At 41.1% G+C, this 17302-nt stretch overlaps 2 protein-coding genes across 2 annotated transcripts; both read right to left on the bottom strand.

The window, feature by feature from the left end:
- Nucleotides 1-531: 531 nt before the first annotated feature.
- Nucleotides 532-16778, bottom strand: LOC115664091 (LEAF RUST 10 DISEASE-RESISTANCE LOCUS RECEPTOR-LIKE PROTEIN KINASE-like 2.3). Its single transcript, XM_056319331.1, has 3 exons — nucleotides 15528-16778; nucleotides 1927-1959; nucleotides 532-1716 (listed from the first exon to the last, which is right to left on the bottom strand). The coding sequence occupies exons 1-3, from the start codon at nucleotides 16330-16332 to the stop codon at nucleotides 575-577; spliced, it is 1980 nt and encodes a 659-aa protein (XP_056175306.1). The 5' UTR covers nucleotides 16333-16778; the 3' UTR covers nucleotides 532-574.
- LOC115664092 (LEAF RUST 10 DISEASE-RESISTANCE LOCUS RECEPTOR-LIKE PROTEIN KINASE-like 2.7) lies at nucleotides 10130-13398 on the bottom strand. The gene has a single exon (XM_030586039.2). It carries the CDS (start codon nucleotides 11327-11329, stop codon nucleotides 10487-10489), a length of 843 nt encoding a protein of 280 aa, XP_030441899.1. The 5' UTR covers nucleotides 11330-13398; the 3' UTR covers nucleotides 10130-10486.
- Nucleotides 16779-17302: the final 524 nt, after the last annotated feature.

The raw sequence follows: 17302 nt of genomic DNA, 5'->3' as shown, positions 1-17302 counted from the left end.
GCATGGGATCCCATTACCTGAGCTTGGATCCCCAATACTTGGGCCAAGGTCCACAAAGGCCGTGCTTGGTCCATCGAGGTCAGGCTCGAGGCCCCAGTGCCCACGCTTAGGTCCATTGAGCCCACACTCAGGACCCACGTGTCTATGCCTCGATCCTCGGCACCCGGATCGGGGTCTATTTAGGCCAAACCCGAGACTCTAGTGTCCGTACCCAGTTCTCCCGATGGCTATGCGCAAGTAATTAACGCCCGAATAGTAGATGCCTATTAGGAAAATCAAAACAGATTTTCCATACCAAACGACAAAATATTTTTCAGTTTATTTTTAGGTTTAAGTCAAATATCGAAAAATATTATCATTTTCCAAGAAAATGACTTCCTCGAACACATTTGCTAGAAATGTTATATTTTTTGTGAAACTAACGCAGCCTTAATTAAATGCAACTCTATTTTTTTTATTACTGTTAATTTTTCCATCGTAACAACAATGACTTAAATATAAATCAAGACAAAATGTAATGCCCCTAAAAGTGAAGATAATGCTGGAAATTTTTTTTTTCCTTTCAAAGAGCCTGTTACAAACTAAGTCGGTCTCTTATAATTGATATTGAATAACCCCAACTCGAGTCATTACCCTCTTGCAGAGACGAACTTTCACATGGACAAGCTGCGAGCGATCTTGAGGGTGATGACAGCAATGGTTTGGGAGGAAATTGCAAGGTGTCAACACTTCCTTTTAGCATCTCCACAACTTGGGTCATACATGGTCGAGCTCTCGGATCGATTTGAATGCACCATAAACCAATTACAATCATCTTCTTTGCAATTGCTTCGTCCTCCTCATTTGTGATTCCGTGCAGCCCAAGCTCTTGTCGGAGCTCCAGCCGTCGGTGGACCCAATGAGGGAAGTAAGTTTCGCTGGTACGATCTACCGCGACTTCAATGTTTTTCCTCCTGCCGACCATCTCCAAAACCATCATACCGTAGCTATAGACATCCGATTTGTGAGAAACCCCTCCAATGTTCCTCATGAACAGCTCCGGAGCAATGTATCCAGGGGTACCCCGGGCACCTAGCATTGACACAATGCTCTCTTGTCTCGAGCATATTTTGGCAAGACCAAAGTCAGAAATCTTGGGACAATAGTTTGCATCGAGGAGAATGTTGTGAGGCTTTATGTCAAAGTGCAAGATCCTCGTGTTGCAGCCTCTATGCAAGTACTCTAGCCCGTGAGCTATGCCAAGGGAAATCTGGTACAATGTGTCCCAACTCAATTGCCGATCTACCTCCAAAGTGTTACTCCTGTTGAATATGAACTTCTCGAGTGATCCGTTGGGCATGAACTCATAAACCAAAGCTCTTTTGCTTCCCTCAAAACAGAACCCCAAAAGGCTAACAACATTGACATGAGAAGTCCTGCTTATGCTCGCAACTTCATTGAAAAATTCTTCTGCATCGCCTTTCAGTTTCTTTAGAATCTTCACCGCCACCAGTTGACTGTCTCCAAGCTTGCCTTTGTACACGCAGCCATAGCCTCCCTGGCCTAACTTTTCTTCGAAAGAGTTGGTCATCCTCTTGATGTCTTTGTAGGTGTATCTTCTCGAAGAGACGAGTCCCTCGATTTTCATTTCGCCATCGAAATGTACGCTCCTCTGCTTTATCAAAGCTCGCATTAAGATAAGGGTGACCACAATTCCAGCTCCTAATGCCGCCATTCCTAATAAAACGAAGAATATTTTTGAACAGCAATCTCACTTCATCACTTCATCAAGGCTTCTAAGATTATATTGGAAACATTATTCCATTGGGCAATTAGGGAAGAGGAGACATTATTCCATTGGGCAATGAGGGAAGCATACTGTCAAAAGGTCAGAACAAATTGCAGAGGAGAGTGTAGAGAAGTGGAAGAGAGTCTTGAAATAATTACCTATTCCAACTTTGAGACCCATCTTTTTGTTTCCTGAGACAGTAGTCATCAAAAGTGAAAAATGTGTCAACGAATTGCAAACAGATGAAGTGTCAAAGAGATATAAAGATGAGGGCTCATCATGAGGTTATAGCACATTCAGTTTCAAGAAAGAAAAAACACCACGATAGAGTGAAAATATTACAATTTCACCAGTTTGGCTCGATCCTCCTCTTGAACTTTTTTCATGAATCAATTAGTGACATCTTTCCAGAGAAATTGGAAACACATGCAAATGGATCTGTGGCTGATTCACTGACGAGGATAGAAATTAGCTAAAATCCTGAATTCTAGAGCTATCATGGAATCCACTGGAAGACAGGAAATAAAAATTTCTAGCTGCTATAGAAGTGGCTCTACAATATGATCAACGATGTGATATAAGAGGCGAAGACAGATATAAACTTTCTGTGGGACTTATTGAATGGGCGGTATGTTCTAAACATGTCTCAACTCTTTTGGCTTCTAAACAGACCTATAGGCTTGATTAGAAGTCGTTCCGCAGATAGAACAAGCAGGCAGCTCATGTTCAGGTAAGAATTTTCAAGCATCTTGAATCGTAAACACCCAATTGATAACTCGCAAACTATTGCAGAAAGATAGAAACATCAAAATATATGAGGTTCCAATAAGATATCTTGGGACCCAAGAGATCGGAGAGTTTTGTTTGCAGCTGTAAGCGAGTCCACAGTCTAAGCCAAGGCGAAGAAATTGGAAAAGCTTAAGGACGTTAGCCACAGCATGTAGAAATGATAGATCAATTGAATATCAGGAAAAACAGTTTTAGTACACAAATGATCAGATTTGTGCAAAGATTTAATTAAGTGCTCAGTTCACCTCTATCAATAATTTATTTCAAATGATAGTTTGTAGGCCGCCCATGTTGGGCAAATAAGCTCATGTTTAACAAAAGTAACTGCAAAAGGCAGTTACTTGTATTTTAGTGGGATCTAACTTCCAAATGGGGGTTGCGTTGTTTTCTTCTGAAAAAAAGAGACAAGAAGAAGGCAGTAGACGAATAACAAGAACTACGACTAAAGATTGAACAAAAAAGGAAGAACTCTCTTTCAAGGCTGTTGCAAAAGGCATTTAATATGGGGACATAAGGAATGTTCGTAATTGTAATATACCCAGTTTGATCAATGATACATGAATTTCCTGGGCATGTTTCTCAAGTGTATAATTGGGAATTTATTTCCAACATTGCGTAGAATGCGAAATTTGTTTCCCAACATTGGTATCGAAGCCAGGTTATGATTTTTTTGTTTTGATGTCAAGTTTTTGCTTATTGTTTGATAAGTAGATCAGTAGTACTGCCCTGAAATTGCTGTATGGATAGTCATTATGAACCTGGAAATTAGAAGAGACTCGAAGTTAAAGACAACTGTACCGGTTGAATCTTTCTCGAAATTATTTTTTCGATGAAAATTGTTTTTGATCACATAGGGTGATAGATCTCATCAAGACGAGCAAAACAGTAGGTAGCTCGCCTCTGGGGAATGTTGCACGCGCCCCCACGCGTGGCCACAAGTCATTGTTTCGTTGTCGGCGTGTGGCATGCACACGTGCGCAGTAAACATAGGCGCGTGCGTCGCACACATGAGCGGTAATAGCAGGCACGTGCGCGTGCTGTTCAAGGTTCACACCTACGTAGCGGTACAAGCACGTGCACGCGCCTGTTGCTCGTCTCCGCAAAATTACGATTCTGCCCTTCATTTTTTTTAATAATTAAAAAAATTAATAAAAAAACCCAATTTTTTGTTGTATCATGGATTATGAGTAATCCTTTTTAATATTATGTATTTGTTACAAAAACGATGGTATGAATCATTCGCACTCCCAAAATACCGAGGACGAAGGCACAAAAATTGAACCTTTTAAGATTAAGAAAAGAGTTGGCCGTTTATTGATGGGATGGTAATGTTAACATGTTGGAACATGTTATCAAGGTCAACAAAATAATACAACATATAATTTGGAGAGGTTTCCTTACGAAAGATGCTGACAAAGTCGATGCCTTGTCAGATACCCTTCTTAAAGAATGGCAAACAATCATTGATGATCTTTGGGAACTCGACGAATGTCCACAATATGATATTCTTGTGGAAGCTTTTCTGAAATAGTATATTAAGATTGGGGCAACGAAGACATCAATGCTCGCGATGAATTCGACCTGGCACAGATTAGTGCGTCCAGCAATGGTCTTCTCTTGGCTACCAGTTTCAACCATAGAATTTCCTATGGACTTCTATGAGTCTATCCCCACTCTTGTGAAGATTTATGAATATTGAGGTTATTTCTTTAGGACTTGTTGTCATTAGTGAATTTTTTTTATTTTTATGTTGATATTTTCTTTCTTGTTTGTCTTATGCATTGTTTATGAGATATTTAGTTGTGAATATTCAATAACAGTATTTTAAATTGATGTTGGTTTATTCATGGTATATTATAATTGGGAAGTTCTAGAAAGTTTTAGTAACTTTAAAGAACTTAAATTTGCATATATAATTATATTGATGAAAATTTCAAATTAGGATTCGTAGATGATGATTAGGAACATAGTGACCTTTTAAATCTAAAACCTTATATGAAATTGCTCATTAATGTAATTAGTTTGTGTAAAGTTGATGCATTTATGTTAGGCATCAATAATTCGTGCAAATATGTCTAAAGAACTTTGTATTCAGATTTTATGGCTTCAGCATTTAAGAATATTGTAGCTGAGCTCAACAAAGAAGAGAAATTGAACGGCGAAAATTATGAAATTTGGAATATGAAAATCTAGTATGTGCTTGAAGAGCAAGAAGCACTAGAAGCTCTTAATCTAGTTATGGAAGAACCTGAAGATGGAAATAATACACAACATAAAAGGGATAAAGAAGCATTTATTGCATGGAAGAAAAGGAACTCTATTGCTCGCATTACATTGCTGAGTAGTATGGAAAATGATATCATGCGAGACTTCAGGCGTTTTGACAATGCTAAAGACATGTGGGTAGCATTAGCAGCTAGGTTTGGTTAATCATTTGTTACTAAACCGAGACAACTCACTATAAGGTTTGACTCCTATAAGATGCCTCATGGACAAACCATGAAACAATATTTGAGATGTATGTTAAACATGATTGATGAACTGAAAGATGCTGGCCACATATTAACTGATGAGCAGCAAGTGCAAGCAGTAATCCGTTCTTTGCCTCAAAGCTGGGACCATATGAAAGTCCACTTGACCCACAATGAAAACATAAAAACTTTTGAGGATGCTATGCTCTATCTTGAGCTAGAGGAGGATCGCCTTTTGGCTACTAAACTAGAAACTGACATTTATTTTGCTGGTTCTAGCTCATAAGGGGCTTCAGGCTTCAAGCGTAAGCGTCATGGTGGGTTTAAGAAGTGGAAGGGCAATGAAGCAAATTCTTCGGGGAAGAAACCAAGGTTTAACCAACATGGAAAAGGAAAGCATCCTTTAAAAAAGAACATCTCAAAAGTGAAATGTTTTAACTGTGGAAAGAAAGGTCACTTTGCTTCTGACTGTGACGAGCCAAAGATGGTAGAAACCCTTTGTACATTTGAGAGTACTATTTATGTTTCTAGTTCGATTTTTCTAACTGAATCTCATCTTTCGTGGACTGTAGACTTAGGGGCCATAGACCATGGAGCGAAGGATAGAGATACCTTCATGGAGTTTCGATGAGTTCCACAAGGAACAAAGTAGATATGTGTGGGAAACAATTCCAGACTGGAAGTTAAAGGGATTGGCGCCTGCTAATTGAATATGCATGGTGGTCACACCTTGTTCCTACATAATGTATTATATGCTCTAGAAATTCGTCGGAACTTAGTTTTTATGTTGGTTTCAGTTAAGCTTGGTTTTAAATTAAACTTTCATAATAATGGTGTTGACTTGTCTATGGGAACAAGTAATTATGGTTCGGAATATTTTCTAGATGGTTTCATTGTATTGAATATCGACTTAGAGATGTTGATGTTTGTTATTGCTTATTTACATCTTCTAACTCTCATGATAATGATGTGAATATATGGCATGCTAGACTGGTCATATTGGCCAACAACGAATAGATTAACTAAGAATGGAGGTTAAATACCAATGTCCAATCCAATCTCATTTTGTACCAATCATGACACCCGACCATGTCTCGAGTCCTCAATTTGTTGTGTAATAAACACCTGACGAGTTACGGGTTTTCATTCCTTGTTCTTAGATTAGCTCGCCTTTCAATTTCATTGAGTGTTTATTTTACGCTCTGTCTTTTCAATACATTGCTTGTTAATTTTCTATTTTCTTAGGGTTAGTTTAAAATCATAAATGAAAAAGCACAAAAACAAGATGCATGGACATTTAGGCTGCGCATGACAACGATTCTGTGCCCGGGAACAGATTCTGCTCAGAAATGATTCTTTTTTATTCTGTGCCCGGAATTGATTCTGAGCATTTTAAGGCGTTTGTTAACTGTCCAAAAATTCCATCCCTGGAATAGAAAAAGAACAGAAATGCGTTTGGTAACGCCACAAAATTTCTTTTTATTAATAATATTTTTTATTAAAATATTTTTATTTTTTTTGGCCATGGCCTGGTCGCCGGTCATGGCTAGTAAAATAATTTTTTTATTAAAATATTTTTATTAAAAATATTTTTTTTTCTTTTTTTTGGCCCTGGCCTGATCGCCGGCCATGGCCTGTAAAATATTTTTTTTATTTAAAATATTTTTTATTAAAATATTTTTATTAAAAATATACATTTTTATTTTTTTTTGCCATGGCCTAGTCGCTGGCCATGGCCGGTAAAATATTTTTTTTATTAAAATATTTTTATTTTTTTTGGCCATGGCCTGGTCGCCGGCCATGGCTAGTAAAATATTTTTTTATTAAAATATTTTTATTAAAAATATATTTTTTTCTTTTTTTTGGCCATGGCCTGATCGCCGGCCATGGCCTGTAAAATATTTTTTTTATTAATAATATTTTTTATTAAAATATTTTTATTAAAAATATACATTTTTATTTTTTTTTTGCCATAGCCTGGTCCCTGGCCATGGCCGGTAAAATATTTTTTTTATTAAAATATTTTTATTAAAAATATATATTTTTTCTTTTTTGCCATGGCACAGTCACTGCCATGGCGTAAAATATTTTTATTAATAATATTTTTATTAAAAATATATTTTTTATTTTTTTGGCCATGGCACGTCGTCGGCCATGGCCGGTAAAATATTTTTATTAAAATATTTTATTCTCGTCAGATCCGGCGAGGGCGGTCCTTGGGCCGAACATTAAAAGCTACATTAAAAACCAAGAAAAGGAAGAAGAAAAAAAAAATTGATTCTCAAAATTGTTCCCAGAATCAAGAAGCTACTTTTTTTTTATTCTTGAAAATTGATTCTGGGAACAATTTTTGACAAAATTGTGCCCAGAATCAAAAAATTAAACAAACGCATTTCTGTTCCCAAACTGATTCTGGGAACAAAAGAACAGAATCAAACACTGTTTGGTAAGTTGTCATGCGCAGCCTTAGTGGATTAAGACTTGACATAACAATGGTAAACTCAAATATATGGCCATTTAGATAACAGCCAAACAAGTTAGCGGTACCGAAAGGGCGTTAATGGAAACACTAATGTAACCTAGTCCTCGAACTAGATCTTCGGTTTCATAAGAAATTGAAGTAAAATTCCTGCGTTTCGATTGTGTATTCTAACCAACTCCCAACAAAGGCTAGTGGCGACTCCTAATTGATAAAAACATAAAAAAATGATCCCGTGTCATGCGAGGCATGGATTAAAAGGGAATCCATGTTCATGGTTAGTGAACCTTATGGATGAACCAAAAGAATGATGTTTTTTTGAGCCATTTTTTGGGATATGCCATTTGGAACATTCCCATGAATAATTACCTCTAAATTTACATCGAGGGGTAGGTGGCGACACCATTATACGAATCTTCGTGACAAGCCAGCGAAAACGAGTCTCTCTCATAAAGAATTGATGGCCAAGCAGTAGACAACTTGAAATTTCCTCTTGCTTTGCGCCACCAAAGTGAAAAGTCATTCTTGTCGCGTGATATTCTTAGATGGAGGAAGGCAAAACAAGAAACGCAAATTAATTATTGGTTGTCTAATTTTTTTTCCTTTCCCAATACCAAACTTTGGCGCGGACAAAAATTAATAACATGTCACTCGATTCTTATCCCATGTCCGAGTTCCCACTCCCCTTAGCGTAGTTTAGGACCCGACGCGGTCTTGGAATTATATATATATATATATATATATATATATATATATATATATATATATATATATATAGTTGCAAATTTAACAGATATTGACTTTAAGGACCCTATAGTCTAAATTATGGGCTCAAATCCACATCGGTGGACCCATAGTTTTGGGACTTTTTATGGACCTAAATCGAAAGGTATGCTGGGGCTAAAATGAAGTCCAATCTAAGGGGTGCTTCTCAGGAGCTCCTTCTCCATTGACCATTGACATTTCAACATGATCTTCGTGACTAGTCAGCGAAAACGACTCTCTCTCTCTCTCTCATGAAGAATTGCTGGCCAAGCAGTGGCTAAGTTGAAATTTCCTCTTGCTTCGCGCCACCACAAAGAATAATGAAAAGTAAAAGTTTTAATTCTTGTCGCTTGACGTTCTTAGATGGAGGAAGACAAAACAAAGTATGGCGCCATCGAATTTCCAACAAAAGAAACAAGCGGATCAGATTCGATCGGATAGAGTTTTCCCTCGACAAATTCTTGAGGTCCATTGGCCATATGATCTTCGAGGTACTAATCGAAACTAACTCCGCGGCAGCTCGAGGTTTAGTGATTTTCGTGCATATTCTACACAGTCGAAAACAGAATCTCACGTGCCGATATAAACAAGAACCCACCAAATGAAGTTGAGAATGATCACCTGGGAATGCTACCTAAAGAACGTACCTGGGTGATTGCAGGGACGAGCGTAGGGTTTGTCGCGGCAATAACACGTGAAACTAGATGATGGCGAAGAGGAGTTGCTACCGCAAAACCCGCCAGAAGAAGCACATGCGGAGCACTCAGGTTGGTCACTATACTGAACATCGAACCCTTGATTCAGAGCTTTCAGCAAGCTGATATTGCCTCTTCCGACATCATCAAGCACGCTCCGAAGAACGGGAACCTTGATGCTCGTGAGGCAGCTGGTGACGTCAAACGGGAGCTGTCCGTTCAAGAAGACATCGTCCATATAGAAAGCTGACTTCCTGAAGTCATCGTACAAGCACTCGAACTCGTTGCTTATGTTCTTCCACGTGCCATAGCATCCATAGAAGATGCTGAGGCTCTTAATGGCTGGGGTCATATGAAAGAGGGTGGAATCCATCATGCGAGTATTCACAAACTCACGCAAGCACGTACTGTTCATTAGATCCGTCCTTGTGATCCACATAGTATGAAGATGTTAATCAATCTTGAGGACTCGATACTTCTGCTCTTGGTACTCAAGAATAGGGTACTCGTCCTCAGAGCACTTGACCTTGAATCCTTCAAGTCCACAGAATTGGGGTCGATCGCCTCCCCAGAAAGGATAAGTTAGATTTTCGACGGTTCCGCAATTAAAAGAGCGGCAGCATTCAGTATAGTGGACATCGTCGTCTCCCTCGCACAAAAGAACTCGTGGAACGATGAGGGTGACCAGGACGAAGACGAGGATGGAGTGTGAAGTGAAGGAGAGAAGGAGAATGGCTGCGTCACCCATTTGAGTAAGTTCACGCTCTCACGGGTGCAGAATATCATGTGGAATGAAGGTTTAGAGTTCAGAGAGGCATGCTGAGGATGGAGAAATTCTTTTCTTATTCACTTTCTCCAAAGACTAAAGTGTGAAAGAGATGGATCTGGTTAATTCTTCTAAGTATAATATATAAAAAAAACTATTCTGACCGCTGACTTTGACCGAGACCAATTTCAGTCTTCTGACATTTCGCGAAGGTGATGATGAAGGAGTGGCCAGGAAAAATGCAAAGCAATTTCCTCCGGATTTCTTCCCATGTAGTTGAATTTGAAGAGTGAAGAACTTTTTTCTAGGTTCCCACATGTGAAAAAGTCTGGCCTATTTGAGGGGTCAAGAGTCCACGTTATGAGTAGTAAAGAACAAGTCAAGTTTTAGGTTAACTGACTTATCGGCTAATGCACTACTCCCATTTGAATTACTCTTCCCTGGTGTGAAAGTTTACGGTGAATTTGGATCTTCACTCGATGTATTTAAATCGTTGGATCTTTGGGGTCACAGATACCGACCTTATGATCAAACGATTAAGGCAAGAAAGGTTGCAGAGGATGGGATGACAGAAGTTTTAAAACTAGGAGTCTAAATTGTAACCTTATCGATGACTGCATTTCATTAGAGGGAAGGGTATGCCCAGCAAATTGAGATTGTGAGGCTCTAGGGGCATGAGCGGGTTGTTTTCCAATTGACAAGCAAAGGGATGGTTACGCCCAGCAATCCATCTCACTGAACAGCTTTAGCTAATTAAAAACCACATAACAGGTGAGAGTAAGCATACATACTCGCAGGGAAGCTTCCCGAAACTCGCTTTCCGTTGCAGGTCGGTGAATAGGCTCCATTAAGACAGAAGCAATTGAATCGTTTCCTTTCCCAGTTATACCCACATATTCCCCCCGATTCAGTGCAATTGTCGCACTGCGTTGTGTCGGCAATCCAGGTGATCTCAAAGCCTTTGTTCAGTAACTCACTAATAGTAGCACCAATAACAGTAGTACCATGGTCACCGCCCTCCGGTGGTGGTGTTGGTAGACCTGGAGCTTCACTTAGTGAAATTGGAACAAGGACAATGAAGTTGCATAGCTTGTGTAGCACTGTTTCACAGAACGGATCAAAAGCAAAGTAGCCATCTCTAGACAGGGGACAAGGGAACCGATCATAAAGTTGGGGGGTCGATGATGAGTTGCAACCGTAGAATAAGGTGAAATTGAAGTACTGGGAAGCGTAGTCAAAGAGACTGAAGTTTAAAGCAGTGTCCACATATTTTGGAAGACATATATCGTCTGATAAATCCGACCTCTCCACCTTGAGGATTTTTGCACTCCTATCTATGTGGATCACACGATATTCTAGGGACTCCATGGACAGGGTAAAGTTATCTCCGTCACAGTCGAGCTCGTAGCCTGGATACCCATAGTAACTTGGTTGCGTAACATGCTTGAAAGGATAACTGAGTTGTTGATCTCCGCAAACAAAAGGATCGTAATCTAAGAACGGCCGGAATTCGCAAGAAGCTGGAACCAGGAAGTGAATATGGACTGAGATGAAGAAGAGCAAGGAGAGGGAGGACCACGACATGGTAAGATCCATCCGAAGGGAGATGGTGTGTGGAGCAAAACAAGGGATGGTACATGTAAAAAGGAAGAGGATGCAAGAGGGATAAGAACAATGATGCTTTTGGGGAACGACTTGACGCCAATGCACTAAAATGAGAACCTCTTGACTTAGTCATCCGAAGATCAGGACTTTGGCGCCCGCGACAAAAGCTAAAAAGGAGGAGGAGAAGAAGGCATGTGGAAACCAGCCAATTAGCTTGAGCTGATGGCTAATTGTAAACTTGACTTAGGAGGAGTTGGACTCCTACACAACAATTTCCACACGCAGCCCCGCCCAATCAAACGAGCTTTGCTGATCTCGTTCACGATTCACTTGAGGACACTTCATAAGGACCTCAAGAAATAGTTAGCAGCGTTCTAGATAGGCGCAGGCCCATCGCCTAAGACTAGAAACAGAAGTGGGATGGGAGCCTAAAAAACTGAGGCTAACCTTCATCTGGACGAGTTTCTCTAACTGTGACTGATGATATTTGGTAGGAATAAGTGCATTGGTAGTCTTAAAATTTATCGTGAAAGTACAATTGAGTTTTAAAATTTTAAAAGAGTACAATTAAGTCCTCAAACTTGTCGGGAATGTCTAATTTAGTCCTAAAACTTTCAAAAAATGCATATATATTTTTGGAGATTCGTTTGAACATGATCTATGAGCCTCAATTATTCATTTTGGCCTCGTATTGCGCATCATCCGAAAGAGCCTGATAGACTAAGTTGGTGAAGATGAAGACAAGGACCGATTGGCGACAATTAGCTCCACACATGAAGTTTTGGAGATTCATTTGGACTGGAAGGAGGCGGCAGAAAATGTCATCCATGAAGAAAGCCGACTTCCTGGAGTCGTTGTAGAAGCACTCGAACTCGTTGTGTTTGTTCTTTAACGTGTCCAGACATCCATAGAAGATGCTGAGGCTCTTAACGGCGGGGTTCATATGGAAGAGAGTGGAATCCATCATGCTAGTATTTCCTAAACTCACGCAAGCACGAACGAAGATGTTGATCAATCTTGAGGACTCGGTACTTTTGCGCTTGGTACTCAAGGATAGGGTACTCGTCCTCAGAGCACTCGACCTTGAATGCTTCGAGTCCACAGAATTGGGGTCAATCGCCTCCCCAGAAAGGATAAGTTAAATTTTGGACGGTTCCGCAGCTAAAAGAGCGGCGGCATTCGGTACAGTGGACATCTTCGTCTCCTTCGAACTCATGCGACGATGAGGACGAAGACGAGGATGGAGTGCGAAGGGGACGAGAGAAGGAGAGGGGCCGCGTCACCCATTTGAGTAAGTTCACGCTCTCATGGGTGCATAATGTCATGTGGAATGAAGGTTTAGAGTTCAGAGGGGCATGCTGAGGATGGAGAAATTCTTTTCTTATTCACTTTCTCCGAAGATTGAAGTGTGAAAGAGATGGATGTGGTTAATTCTTCTAAGTATAATATCAAAAAAACTATTCTGACCATTGACTTTGACCGAGACCAGTTTCAGTTTTCTGACATTTCGTAAAGGTAATGAGGAAGTGATGAGGAAGGAGTGGCCAGGACACATGCAAAGCAATTTCCTCCGGATTTCTTTCCATTTAGTTGAATTTGAAGAGTGAAACTTTTCTCTAGGTTCCCACTTGTGAAAAAGTCTAGCCCATTTGAGGGGTCAACAGTTCATGTTATGAGTAGTAAAGAACAAGTCAAACCTAAATTTTTATGTTAATTGACTATTCGGGTAAGGCATTCCGATCTAGATTACTTGTATTAAAACCGTTGGATCTCGTGGGTTCGTAGATACCAACCTAATGATCCAACAGTTGAGGCAAGGAAGGCTGTTGAGAACGGGTGATAAAGTTTTTAGGATGCGGAGTCTAAATTGTATCATGACCATGCATAGCGAGGATGAGATGACTGCACTTCATCATATGAGAGGGAAGGGCATGCCCAGCAAAATGACATTGTCAGGCTTTCAAATGCATGAGCGGGGCGTTGTCCAATTAACAAGCAAGCCCAGTATCCCTCACATGGAAGAACATTAGCTAAATGAAAACCAGATATTAGGCGAGGGTAAGCATACATACCCTTTTGGTCGCAAGTCGTTGAATGGACTCCATCGGCGCAAAAACAATTGAATTTTTTCCCTTTCCAGCCAAACCCGCATATCCCCCCCGATTCAGTGCAATTTTCGCACTGGGATGTGTCGGCAATCCAGGTGATCTCAAAGCCTTTGTTCAGCAACAAACTAATAGCAGCACGATTAATAGGAGCACTAACAGCGCTGTCCTCCGGTGGTAGTGGTGGTAGAGCTGGAGCGTCATCACTCTGTGAAATTGGGACAAGGACACTGAACTTGCATAGCTCGTGTGGTGGGTTTGCATGGTCCACATCAAGAGCAAAGTAGCCATCTTGAGATTGGGGACAAGAGAATCGATGAGATTCAGGGACCGGCGATGAATTGCAATCATAGAATACGGTGGAATTGCGGTCATTGAAAGTGTAGTCGAAGAGAATGGAGTTTAAAGTGGTGTCGACATATCTTCCAAGACATATATCGGCCGATAAATCCATCCTTGCCACCTCAAGGATCTTCGTGCTCATAGTCATGTGGATTACCCGATATTCCAGGGACTCCATGGAGAGAAGGGTCAGGTTATGTCCGTCACAGCCGAGCTCGTAGCCGGGATACCCACAGTAACTTTTTTGCTCTTTATGCCTGAAAGGATAGCTGATTTGTTGATCTCCGCAATGAAAAGGAGCGCACTCTTGGAACGGCTGGAATTCGCTGGAAGCTGGCAAGAGGAAGTGAATATGGAGGGAGATGAAGAAGAGCAAGGAGAGAGAAGAACACGACATGGTAAGATCCATCCGAAGGGAGATGGCGTTGGGAGCAAAACAAGGGAGGAGGGTGCATGTAAAAAGGAAGAGGATGCAGAGGGATAAGAACAATGCTGCTTTTGGGAGATGACTTGACCCCCAATGCACTAAAATGAGAACCTCTTTGTCTTAAGTCATCCGAAGACCAAGACTTTGGCGCCCGAGACAAAAGCTAAAAAAGAAGAAGAAGAAGGAGGAGGAGGAGGCACGTGGAAACTAGCCAAGCAACTTGAGCTGTTGGCTAATTGTATACTTGACTTTGGAGGACTTGGGCTAGTATTCCGCATCGTACAATTCCTTCACGCGGCAGCCCCGACTAATCAAACGAGCTTTGCCAATCTCCTTCCATCAACAAAAGAACTCATGGGACGACAAGGACGAAGACGAGGATGGAGTGTGAAGGGGAGGAGAGAAGGAGAGGGGCTGCGTCACCCATTTGAGCAAGTTCATGCTATAATGGGTGGAGAATATTATGTGAAATGAGGGTTTAGAGTTCAGAGGGGCATGCTGAGAATGGAAAAATTCTGTTCTTATTCGCTTTCTCCGAAGACTGAAGTGTGAAAGAGATGGATGTGGTTAATTCCTCCTCAGTATAATATAAAAAAAAAACTATTCTGACCGTTGACTTTGACCGAGACAAGTTTCAGTCTTCTGAAATTTCGTGAAGGATGGAAATCTAAAAGATGGCTATCGAACGTTGAAACTGGGTCTGGGGTTGGAAGTGATGAGGAAGATGTGGCCAGGAAACATGGGAAGAAATTTCCTACGGATTTCTTCCTAAGCAGTTGAAATTGAAAAGTGAAACTTTTTTAATGTTCTCACTGCGAAAAAGTCTAGGCCATTTGAGGGGTCAAGAGTCCATGTAATGACAAGTAAAGAACAAGTCAAACCTAAATTTTAGGTTAATTGACTTATCGGCTAACGTATTCCGATCTAGATCACTTGTCCATGACGTGAAATTTTACAGTAAACTCGGAGCATATTCAATCGATGTATTTAAACAGTTGAATCTTGGGGGTCGCAGATACCGACCTAATGATCAAACGATTAAGGCAAGGAAGGTTGTTGAGAATGGGGTGATTAAGTTTTAAAACTCGGAGTCGAAATTGTAACATGATCATGTCGTAGCGATGATGAGATGACTGCACTTCATTGTATTAGAGGGAAGGGTATGCCCAGCAAAAAGAGATTGTCAGGCTCTAGGGGCATGAGCAGGTTGTTTTCCAATTAACAAGCAAAGGGAAGGTTATGCCCAGCAATCCATCTCATTGAACGGCTTTAGCTAATTGAAAACCACAAAATAGGTGAGAGTAAGTATACATACTTGAAGGGAAGCTTCCTGGAACTCGTGTTCCGTTGCAGGTCGGTGAATAGGCTCCATCAGTGCAGAAACAATTGAATCGTTGCCTTTTCCAGTCGTACCCGCATATTCCCCCCGATTCAGTGCAATTTTCACACTGCGCTGTGTTGGCAATCCAGGTGATCTCAAAGCCTTTGTTCAGGATCTCACTAATTCGAGCAGCATGATTAATAGGAGCACCAAAATCGCTGTCCTCCGATGGTGGTGGTCGATCTGGAGCTTCATCACTTTGTGAAATTGGGACAAGGACACTGAAGTTGCATAGCTCTTGTGGTAGGTGTTCAAGGTCCACAACTGGAGCAAAGTAGCTATCTCCAGACGTAGGACACGAGAACGGATAAGATCCAAAGATCGGCGATGAATCGCAATCGTAGAATAAGATGGAATTGAGGTCACTGGAAGTGTAGTTGAAGAGACTGGAGTTCAAAGTGGTGTTGACATGTGCTCCATGACATAAATCGTCCGATAAATCCTTCCTTGCCACTTCAAGGATCTGCATGTTCGTATTCATGTGGATTACCCGATATGTCAGGGACTCCATAACCAGGGTTGGGTTATGTCCGTCACATCCGAGCTCATAGCCTGGATATCCACAGTGAGTCGGTCGCTCATTATGCCTAAAAGGATAGCTGATATTTTTATCTCCGCAAACGAAAGGAGCGCACTCTCGGAACGGCAGGAATTTGCCAGAACCTGGCACCAGGAAGTGAATATGGAGGGAGATGAAGAAGAGCAAGGAGAGGGAGGAACACGACATGGTAAGATCCATCCGAATGGAGATGGTGTTTGGAGCAAAAACAGGGGAGGAGGGTGCATGTAAAAAGGAAGAGGATGCAAGAGGGATAAGAACAATGCTGCTTTTGGGGAATGACTTGACCCCCGATGTGTGAACCTCTTTGTCTTAAGTCATCCAAAGACCAAGACTTTGGCGCCCGAGACAAAAGCTAAGGAGAAGGAGAAGGAGAAGGAGGAGGAGGAATCAAGTGGAAACTAGCCAAGCAGCTTGAGCTGTTGTATAATTGTAGACTTGACTTGGGAGGACTTGGACTAGTATTCCGCATCTTACAATTCCTGCACACGGCAGCCCCGACTAATCAAAGCAGCTTTGCCCATCTCCTTCAAAGATGGGCTTGCAGCGTTTTAGATAGACTAGAAACACAGAAGGGGATCGGAGCCTCAGCAGAACTGAGGCGGCTAAACTGTCATCTGGACGAGTTTCCGTAAACTTTTGCCCGATGATAAATCAGCCCCCAGAAAAAGCAACTTGGTTAAAGATCAGTGGATGGCAAAGGGCCATGGCTCCTGGGTCAAGCCGAATCGGGCCCATCTCTCGTGATTCACGTTGATGAAGATGGTGACCCACATTGGAAGCAATAACTTGCCACCATTTTCAATTACAGAAAATTGCTAAGGCTCATAAATCGCTCAGGCCTCAAGTATTATTGAAAATAATACTTTTTTTAGGTACCAATTCCTAGGAGGAATATGATCAAAGGCAATAACGCGGCAAGCGGAGACTGTGTTTCTTATTTTATTGTGCCGGTGCTCCCACGTCTTGCTCCTCTCAATTTCTCATATATCTTCGTCTTTTTCAAGAGGAGGAAATACCCTCTGTGTGTTTTACATCTAAGATATGTTGAAGCAGTTTAACCTCTTGCTTAGGAGGATTTTACTAAAATCTTACGGGTGTTAACCTAGCCACTATCTTTATCGAGACATGAGAGCTGCCTCTACCCCCT

The sequence above is a fragment of the Syzygium oleosum genome, unplaced genomic scaffold (genome assembly GCF_021117445.2).
Source record: "Syzygium oleosum isolate NSW1041296 unplaced genomic scaffold, Sole_v2.1 Sole_v2.17, whole genome shotgun sequence".
NCBI lineage: Eukaryota > Viridiplantae > Streptophyta > Magnoliopsida > Myrtales > Myrtaceae > Syzygium > Syzygium oleosum.
Note: the sequence above shows the minus strand (reverse complement) of the source record. Positions and strands in the feature narration are given on the sequence as shown.